This window comes from Glossina fuscipes, unplaced genomic scaffold (genome assembly GCF_014805625.2).
Source record: "Glossina fuscipes isolate IAEA_lab_2018 unplaced genomic scaffold, Yale_Gfus_2 1, whole genome shotgun sequence".
Classification (NCBI taxonomy): Eukaryota; Metazoa; Arthropoda; class Insecta; order Diptera; family Glossinidae; genus Glossina; species Glossina fuscipes.
In genome coordinates, this window is record NW_023998415.1 from 17197925 (window position 1) to 17208830 (window position 10906).

At 33.2% G+C, this 10906-nt stretch overlaps 2 protein-coding genes across 2 annotated transcripts; both read right to left on the reverse strand.

Annotated features, from left to right (window-relative positions):
• Window positions 1-650, reverse strand: LOC119645319 (retinin-like). Its single transcript, XM_038045461.1, has 2 exons — window positions 531-650; window positions 1-444 (listed from the first exon to the last, which is right to left on the reverse strand). The coding sequence occupies exons 1-2, from the start codon at window positions 540-542 to the stop codon at window positions 133-135; spliced, it is 324 nt and encodes a 107-aa protein (XP_037901389.1). The 5' UTR covers window positions 543-650; the 3' UTR covers window positions 1-132.
• Window positions 651-5417: 4767 nt separating this feature from the next.
• On the reverse strand, window positions 5418-6440 carry LOC119645317 (retinin-like). Its single transcript, XM_038045459.1, has 2 exons — window positions 6296-6440; window positions 5418-6082 (listed from the first exon to the last, which is right to left on the reverse strand). Exons 1-2 carry the CDS (start codon window positions 6305-6307, stop codon window positions 5732-5734), a joined length of 363 nt encoding a protein of 120 aa, XP_037901387.1. The 5' UTR covers window positions 6308-6440; the 3' UTR covers window positions 5418-5731.
• Window positions 6441-10906: the final 4466 nt, after the last annotated feature.

Consider the following 10906-nt stretch of genomic DNA (forward strand, 5'->3'; position numbering starts at 1 on the left):
TTTTTTTTTTTTTTTTGCTTTTTACATATTTTTATTAACTTTGCATTCCAAGTATATAAAACAAAACTGGATTCATAGCGCGAATACAATTCAGAAAAATTCTTTTTATGGCATTTACGGCATCACATTATTTTACCATGAATTATAAACAACTGGTGTATGAGCATAAGTTGATATAGATTTCAAGACCGGCGCTGTAGTATAGGTGGTCTTAACAACTGGAGCCACGACATCCTGAACAAGATGAGCACTATTATGGACCACGGAATGACTTTGATGTGAAACTGCAGTAGGGTAAGTCTTTACCACTGAACCTACATGAGCCAAGGCCGGCTCATGTACGGTAACAGTAGCAGCAGCGGGTGCCGTGTAAACCAAAGCTGATGATAACGGCAGACTAGGACGAGCATTAGCTACAGCAGCGAGAGCGCAAAACAACACCACCTACGATGCAACATAAAATCGAATAATATAGTATACATACAGCATATATACATTTACATATATAAGGATATAAAAGGAGCTCTTACCAATTTGAACATTTTTTTTTTTTTCTAAATTAGTTTTTAATAGAAGTTCCAAAGGTCTGTGTTGAGTCGTTTCAAAAATAGAACTGATACTTATTACGGCTCTATTAAGCCCTTATATAGAGATGTTTAGTTATTTATATTTTGCTTTACAATTACGAAAAAAAAAAAAAAAAAAAAAAAAAAAACAAAAAACAAAACTTGAAAAATAATATTAAGGAAATTAGGTTTTAAGCCAAGCATGCTGTAAGCTATATACCTATGTGATTGTGTATGAGTGTTTGTAAAAAGGTAATAATCAAATTGTAATTATATTAAACCGAAAGTATAATCATTTCTCTAGCAATTGCTGGATGTTTGTTTTGCAGTTGATTGATTAACCACATAAAGCGCACACGTAAATTTTTTTATACGTTTTATACATTTATACGAGTAGGTAAGTGCGTGTAAGCAAAATAAATCTGTTTTGTTTTTTTTTTTTTCTTACTCTACAAGCAAGACAAAATAATACTTTGGCAAGTTGTCTGGCTTATATGCATGTATTGTGCGTATAGGAATTTTCATCGAAAAGATCTTCAGACTAATAGGTAAAGATCCTACTGCTACAAGGTTATATAATGTAAACCGCATAAACCACAACACGTGTCACACTATCAAAGAGGCTTTTATTTGATAACAATGTTATAAAATGAATTTCTACACACGCACATGACCAGACAAACAAATTCAAGGTATGTAATGTACGTATATATATATATGTAGTTTTACTTTAATTATTTTAATATTACGTTACATACAAAGTTTTCCTACAATTTGTTGATTTTGATTTCATTTAAAGCCTTGAATTTATTGCTTAAGAATATGTTGTAATCTGTTCACAGGGTCAAGTTCAATTATTTAGAAAGTCTTTAAGTCTTTGAGTCATTTCAGTTTTTATTGCCTTCTTTGCACATTATTCTCCTTCGTCTATATAAGTTGATGGTTTTTTGTAACGGAGCAGTAAGTTTGAATGTTCGGTACGAAAAATAATTCAAAGTTGTGGAAAGTAACAAATTAATTTTAATTTAGGTCAGTCAGAATGTATAAATTGGTAAGAAATTTAGTATGAAATCAAATTTATATATATATATATATATATGTATATATGAGAGTATATTTTGAAAATTGGCTTTAATATATATCCACGATTTAGGTGACTTTATCTTTCCTATTAACTTTTACTGCTGCTCGTCGTTACGACTTGGAAACTCCAACAGTATCCAGCCGTCCCATAACAAGGGTAATGTTGCAGGAGCCTAACCTTACTCAAGTTGATTCAGTTATTAAAAATGTTCCCTCAGCCGTTTCTCATCACAGCAATACGATTGTACGCGATTCGTCGGGGATATAATAGAAGATATTTTATCGCCCGCCTTACGAGCAATCGCTTATACAACAAAAACTATAAGCCCTGAAATATCCACATATCCTGCTGCAATCCCCATCGTGCAATCTGTTTACACTTCAGTTGCGACAAGGAGTTCAGAGCAATTTATGACAATCAACCGATCTGTAAAACACCGAATCCTTCGATCGAATCTTATCAAACTAATGACAGGATTCCCGTAACCCAATATACGGCTTCGTATCCATTATGATAAACATATCGGAAGGAGAGACTTTTGAATTTTTATTTATTAATTTAAGGTAGGCATTATAATGCTTAATTAAAGGCATAATAAAAAAAATTTTAAAGAAAATTCCATTCATTTTTGATTTTTTTTAACTCTTACCGAAAAGTGATAACATAATAAATCGAACATTTCGTTTGTAACATTCAAAGGATCCCGCAAAGCTTAAACCAATTTCAATATGAGTGTCCGTACATAATATATGTATATTTTAAAGACTTGCATAGCCGCAGCAACTTGCCATATACACACTTATGTTTATAGCGATAGATAGATGACAATTTCAAATCGCTTTACCTCGCATACTGAAATATTTACTGCTATTTTAGCGACTGCATAAGCAGTTTGTTAACAATTTTTCATAAAAGTCCCTATAAAAGTCTGATAAAAAATCGTTCCTAGTCCAAGCATGCAATGAGCAGAAAGTTTTTATTTGATTTTCAAATTATTTGCTTTAATTGTAGGGCGTCAAAGATACGCAATAAGTATTATATGAAAGCAGTTAGCTGCATTAAGTCTTATTCACTTTAAGTATTAACATCAACGCTATTGATATCGACAATAAATTCTACAAAATTCGAAGAAATTCATTTCTCAAGGATATACAAAAATGAAAATCAATCCCTACCCTCCTCGCTACGCCGAATTTGTTCGTCAATCATTCGAATCCATTTAATCCATGTTTTAATTGCATATTTTATCCATTTATTCATGAATTTCCCTTTGTGCGACACTTTGTTGTCTCATTCCTTATATCTTTTCATCAAGCATTTCTTATTTTTTACTTTTACTTTTATTTAGTTATTTATTTACTTTTTATAACCATCACCGAAGGATGATTGTTATAACTATTTTATCGAAATGTTTGCAACACCCGGAAGCAAGCATTAGAGACTGCACAAAGTACATGTATTCCTAAATAGTAAAAAATTCTAAATCAATTTAAGCATGTCCGTCTGTCCATTTGCGTGTCTGTCCATCTGTATGTTGTCTAATGTAAAGCTATCGAATTCAAATTTGGCAGAAATATTGAAAGCTCTTGCCTGCAGATTGCTATTGAAAATGGTCCGCATCAGTGGAAGGTTATGCCCGCAGTACAACGTAAACTGAGAACACCTATGTTTTGCAAAAGCTGTCATCCCTTAGCTTAGTTGTTTAGCTCATTATTCATAAACTATAGCAGATAAAGGTACAACAACTTGAACGCATATTCTATAGGCGATGCTCTAGTACCTATATAAAAACGGAAAAAATTGGCCACGCCTACCAAAAGTTACAGTTTATCACAATTTAAGTTTTTTTTTCAATATCTTCATAACGCGCAGGACCAACCTTTACACGCCCCATAAAGCATATAAATTCTTGGCCAGTTTGAAATTTCGGAGGCGCCTAAACATGTCCGTTTGTTTGTCTGTCCGTCTACCCAGCTGCGTAGTGCCTGTTGTAAGCATTCTGCCGTTCGCAAAAATGAAAGCATCGCTTATAAATTTTGCAAACGACTTTGAAAGTGATCCAAACTTTTCCAAGAACATGCGCCTACACACGCCCATGCGACAAAAAACTGGAATTGTGAAAATAGAAAAAATCAGCAGTGCTCTCTCCATATTATAGAGTATTTCACTTTTCTTTTTGTTTGTTCTATTTAGGACAGCGGTGATGGGTATAAAAGATTCGGTCACGATCGAATATAATTTTCTTACTTGTGCTTTTTTATTTTACTGATGCAATAAAACAAAAATTTGTTGAAAATCCATTACAAATGTTATATAATCTCCCTGCCTTAGTAGGTGGATTGATTTTATATGTCTACTATCATGGCCATTATTGAGCCAGGTATTGATAAACAAGAAGTAAGACTAAGCACGTGCTTCTCAGACAATTTTGTTGTTAACAGCTTTTTGCAACAGTTAATAATAACCATTATTATTATTGATAATCTGTAATTGATTAAGAATATTGGAATATTATTTCATTGAAGGACTTGTTAAAGACAAACTTAACACATCACTCATTAAGTTTCTGGTTTGACGCATTACTATTGGCAAATGCACATGGTTTCTGGATGGCGGCAAACTTCAAACGATACTTGTCAACATTCTGCCAATAACTGATCCAAACCTCTGAATGCGAAAAAATACCGTAACAAGCGGCGATGGCTTGAAAAACATTATGGCGACACTTGACTAACAAAAAAATTAATTTATGGATCGTTTGCTAATTTTAAACAAAGTGATACCGATACCGATGATGCTGAACATTCTGATTGTCCGTCTTTGCAGCTTGTTCCAGAAAGTCTAAAAAAAGTGCACGCAATCGTTTTGGAAGACCGCAAAGTGATGTCGCAACAGCAAGTTGTCACGCTAAAGATATCAAAAGGCAGGCCGTACACCGTTTTGCATAGACATTTATCAATGAGACCGGTCTGTTCAGAATGAGTAATGCGTTGGCTCATTTCGGACCAAAAACAACGGCGTGTTAACGCTGTTTAAGCGAAATGAAAAGGATGTATGAGAAGGTGTGTTTTGTGACAATGGATCAAATATGCACGAAAATCGGATGAGCCAATGAGGACGAATGAACAGCAATCGGGCAGCAAAAGCCTTCCAAATTGACTGGGAAATTGCTGGTATGACATCATCGATCGACTATCTTGGAAACGTACAAAGAATCAATAGTGAATATTATGCAGGATCATAAGTACGATGGAAAAAAGCACTAAGTTAAACCGGAGACTTATTGAGCGCTCTTCAATTTAGTATTGTGATCTTTTTATTCACAACCGTATGATGGAGACAAAGATAGGCACTTTCATTATTAGGATGATTTAACCATGCCTGTCTCTCCACATAACTTACCGAATTGCATTGGAAGTTTTGAACTTTAGTTTAAACTTGAAACACTTACTAGAACTCGTACAACGATCAACCAACTTGAAAGGTTATAGTAGCCTTAAGCTAACATACATATATTTTTAATATAGTATCGTGCGTAGCAACAAAAAGTTCAAATTTTCCGATCTATATTTCTGTCGAAAAAAGATTTTTCATTTTTTCATTTTTTCATTTTTATTATCGATTAAGCGAAACAACTATTCTCTGGAATTTTCTTTTTTCCCTTTTTTTTTGTTCTGCTTAATAAGTAAATTAGAAAAAAAAATCTCATCCATTTTGTTATTTTCTTATAAACAAAAACTTTTTTTTTATTTAATATTATTTAATTGTTAAAAAAAAAAAAAAAAAAAACGAAGAATTACGTTCAATATTCAGTCAACACATAAACGAACATAATGCAAAACACGGAAATAAATACATATCATATTTACATATATTACGGAAATCGTAATGATATTAAAGAGCAACAATTAAAATCGATGAATTAATGAGAGAGAAATAGAAACTTACACAGAAATCAATGAAAAAGAAATCGAATTAAATCAACGTCCAACTATTCTGATCTGGTTACAGCTTAATCATATCATCTGACTTGTCACAATCACACACCGTAAGAAATGGCAGTTAGTCATGCTTATGGTATTTACCAAGATGGAGCCCAACCGTGGCCGTACGAAAGGGCAGGACCGGCAAAGTGTAATGGTGCTGAAACAGGTGCGGGGGCAACATAAGTCTTCAATACAGGAGCCGAATGTACGACAGCGGTAGTTTTGACGATAGGAGCGACAATCGGTGTGACAACATGAGCCGAACTATGCACCTGAGAAATGCTCGAATGCGAAACAGCGGTAGGATAACTCTTAACGATCGCTCCTACTTTCGCGAAAGCTGGCTCATGCACTACAGTAGCCGCTGGAGCCGAGAACAAAACAGACGAATGACCCAAGTAACCAGGAGCAGCAGCAGCTACGGCAAGAAGAACAGACAACACCACCTGAAAATAATTTTTAATTTTTAATATTTCATTTAAAGTAAGGATTGAAGGCACTGCTTATGCCACTGCTTGCCACAGTTTGAATAGGAGATTTTGAGCAACCAGCCAGTGGCATAGATGTTATGCTAAGTATTAAATTAACTTAAGGATATGTAAATAATAGTTTTCTTAGTTTTATTAATTAATCGTTAAATCCTTTCGCGATCGACTTACCAGTTTGAACATTTTGTTTAAATATTGTTTTGGTTGCTTTATTAAAAGACAAGAAGAAGTAACTTGGAGTTCAAGCAAAGGTCTGTGTTGCTGCAATGACTGTTTTGAAGTCTGATTAGTTTATGTTGAACTAAAGCAAATATGTTACGGTTTATATACAAAACTCGAAGAAATACTTTAAATACGGACACGAAAAGCAAAAAAAAAAAAAAAAAAAAAAAAAACAAAACTGCCAAATGGATTACCAGAGCAGCAGTAACAACAACATTGAAAAGAAACATAAAAATGCAAAAAATAAAAAAAAAAAAAAAAAAAATGTAAGCGAGACAATCAAGCCAATAAAAATAAAAACAACAACGACAGCAGGAAAAAATACTTGAGTCTAATTCAGCATGAGAACGAAACCCAACAAAGGAAAATTGAACAAACACACATAAATATGCACATAGACGTATTTATGTTTATATAAATCGTCAAGCGGTTAGTTGTAGCTATAGATGCTTGTTACTATTGATACTGTTGTTATTGTTATAATTATTAAAGGTGTACGTATGTATGTATGCATTGGTCGGCGTTGGTGGGCAATCCGCTACTATATAACATATGTGCGTTTTTCTAAAATTTTTGCCCGAAACGAACGACCTCTTGTAATAAGTAAAAATTAAGACAGACAGAGAGAGAGAGAGAGATAAAGAGATGGAGAGAGAAAGAAAGAAAGAAAGAAGAAGAAAGATAGAGATAGATAGATAGAAAGAGATAGAGAGAGAGAGAGAGAGAGAGATGCATGTTTTTGTGTTTTCGTCAACAGCCGGGGCCAGGGCAAGAGGGCGTTTATTTTAAAGATATGGGTGCTAGTTGCGAATATTACGAACATTAGTTTAAGCTCAGGTGGTGCATTTGGAAAATTGCATCACACATTTATTTTTGTTTTGTTCAAAATTATTGACCAGAAGCTCGTGTGTTCACATAGTTCTCTGCAATTTTTTTTTTTTTTTTTTTTTTTTTTTTTTTTTTTTTAATTTAGTTTTTAAAACATAAAATTAAACAAATGTTCAATCTTTAAATTGATGGCAGTTTTATTATACATAGACTGCCATCAACAATTGCGGTAACGGTGCTGCTACTGCTGTTGATTGCTGCCGCACACTGGCACAGAAAACGAAAGTGGTTTAGTTTGGATCTTAGATTGCTATTAAAAAAAAAAAAAAAAAAAAAAAAAAAAAAAAAAAAAATCGAAAAATCTTGTTACCAATAAGTGCTATATATATCACGTACATAGATTGCAATGCACGTCTATGCAATAGTTCGGCTACGTCATATAACATAGTTTTTAAATCATTTATTGCGCTTTTTATTTATTTTTTGTCTAACAATCTTGAATGTGTTTTTAACGCTAATTGTTGGTTAAAATAAAAAAAGAGCATGTGCCTGTTTATCTATCTATGTATCTATCTATCTACCTATCTGTCTATACGTTCATATATTTTAAGCATTTTTTCAAATTTATTTACAATTTTTTTGTAAATTTTTGCTGCTTCTGTTTCGTACATTTTTTTCTTTTCGTTGGCCATGAAATTTGAAAATTTTCGCTGTTTGTACACGTATAAAATTGTGTGGTACGCAAGTTTATTTCATTTTTTTTATATTTTTTTCCTCCTTTACCTATAAATGCATGCATTTTGTGTGTGTGTGTGTGTGTGTGTGTGTGTGTGTGTGTCTGAAGTTAAAGTCACGCACAATTGCAGTCTCGCACACACAATAATCTGGTTCTCCATACAATAGTCTGTCTGCCCAGTTTTTTTTTTTTTTTTTTTTTTTTTTGAAAAATTTTCTCGTATACGAATATTGTGCGCATTTCAAGTCAAGTTCATGATTACGCACATGACTAGGAAAATTGTGTGTGCGAGTTTTAGAGGCGCCTAAGATATTTTACTCGCAACAGCAACGACAACAGCAAGATCAACAACAAAATTGATTAGTTTCCAAAATCAATTTACAAAAAAAGAAAAAAAATTCTTCTTAGATAATTTCCCCCCTCTTCGTTCGAGGCAAAAAAAAAATAAAAAAATTACTCTCTGAAAATTGTAGTTTATTTTAATTAATGAATATGGTTTCGCAGGTAATACTTGCACCAAATTTTAGACAAGCAATTGAAGCAATGAGCTTGAAAATTATTAAGCACAATAGCCGAGTAAATCAAATATATATTCTTATATAGGGCCAAATCGATTTTGCGGTTCCGAAAGTCAATATTAATAATATACATTTCTGACTAAAATTTGGATCAGATTTTTATTGTTTTATTCAATATATTGCTTGCATTTTGTCGCTATTGTTAATGAATTTACGATTGCGTTTCGTGCAAGCGGAACGAAGTTCTTATATACTTGATTAAATGACTTTGATTATTTTCACTTTAATGTAAGGAAAACAAACTTGTTGCTGCTAAAGGACTTTGACGTGTACATAAATAACTTTTAGGTGAAAATTGTCATTTTCGTACCTGAAAACGCAATTGCAGTTATCGTCAATGTATAGAATTCGATTACACTTCATTATTCCCATTCGTATCCTAAATTCTTGGTTAAGTCTTTCCATATTCATTTATCCCATTCCTGGGCTATTCTTCTTCAAGTTCGTTTATACTATTTATTTATGTTTATTATGATTTTTTTTTTTTTTTTTTTGAGATTGAAAAATGGGGCGGATTCACGCCCACAGCGTAAGAAAAACTAAAAAAATCCCGGAAAACATTGATAATTTTTTCAAATTTTCCTCTACATTTCTGAAAACTATCATCCGAATATTCATTACGATGCAAAATGGTTTGACGATCGGCCCGCTAACAGGTCCATAACTGAGAACAAAACTCTAATTGCAAATTATTGCTAATTTGTTTCCCGTTGGAATGAAAAATAATCCAGTGACTTTTGAAACGTCCTTGGAAAGTATAAAATGACTGTTTGACCATAACTCTGTAGAGTACTGTAACACTACTTCAATGGGACTACCTTACTATGGCTCCGGGAAAGAATTCCAATTTTGTAAGCGATAACATTGAAATATATCGAGGAAAGTTGAAACACTTTAAGGATCGCGAAGCTATCAGGAACCATTATACGAGCGATTACGACATTTACACTCCGATTTTGCAAAGATATTCTTACATAATTAGCTTGTTTAAAGAATTTTGCAAATATATTATAGGATTTGTTGAGTCGTCCCCGTTAAAACACGTATATGTTGGATAGCCCTTAGTTGGCCTCTTAGTATCGACGAACGTATAAAAACATTTTAATTTCGTTATAAGTAGAAGTCAAAATACGAATTCTCTGCTTGCTAAAGCTTTACAATGCAATGATCGCTAAGCACGCAGTTTTCTTAACCCGAATTCCTTCCTCAAAATATGAAATATGAAAAACGTGGGCATTTTTATAGACATTAACGGTTCATACGGCTTGTTGGACTTGTAGATACTTACGATCGCAGGGTAAACAAAATTATATTTTCTCTAATCTTTTTTAAGCAATATTTGCACAATATTTTATACAACATGTGAGATTAAGGCAATCGGAGACATCGCGATCGACAGTGTAATCCGCGCTAGTTTTAGTTTATATCAAAAAATCGAATATTTTCGATTGGTAAGTAAGCGTAGCCCGTCCTTTGAGCACAATTTCATCTAGAAGAAGCACGCAAAATTTGTGCACTAGTATTTGAAAGCTTGTGTTCCGCAACTTTAAAAGCGGTTACAGTCTGAAGTAGTGGTAGTAGTAGTAGTAGTAGTAGTAGTAGTAGTACGAATTTCCAAAGTCTCTCCCACTTACAGTTTTACTACGATTGACTTGAAACTTCAAGAAAATATTGTTGAGATGTTGGGCTATTAGACTAAACAATATATGAAAAAAAAAAAAAAAAAAAAAACTGTAAATGAATTTCGAATTACACCATTTTCGATATATTCCTGTTTTAGAAAGTACAGAGAACATATCGTCCAATAACTTCCAGTATTGGATTCTAAAAAGAAAAAACCATATATTGTTTTTAGAAAAATTCCATTTACAAGTGACGGTAGCTGTAGTTATGTCATTCGAATTATTTCCGATACAATGGAGAAACCCGAGCCCAATATATTGACTGCAAAAAAAATACCGTTCCAAGTTAGCATTTGCGTTGAATACCATTTTGCTAAGTGTTCTTCTCTGTCGATTTATTAACTTTTTTTAAAGGAGGTCGTACGAACAACAACGATATTGTTATTCTGGAAAACATCAAATAATATTCTGAAAATTATTCGCGCTACTCGGTACATCAAGTTGAAAGAGACTGCGTTTGAATTTGAGCATGAGAAGGGAAGCTTTGCCAAGTTTACTTATCGTGAAAGAGAAACATCAACTTTTTTGGCAGATACGATTGCGTAGGAAAATTGCCTGAGTCGAAATGTTGTTGGAAATCTCAGAAAGATATTCCATAGAAAGAGATTCAAACTAAATGATACGATCAGATTGCAGAAAATGGGGCGTATTTTGAAGGGCTTCACAATGCACTCTATAAGGAAAGAATGCTTGAGCTCCTTTCCCGTAATAATAGCAATTGATTTTAGTACCTTAA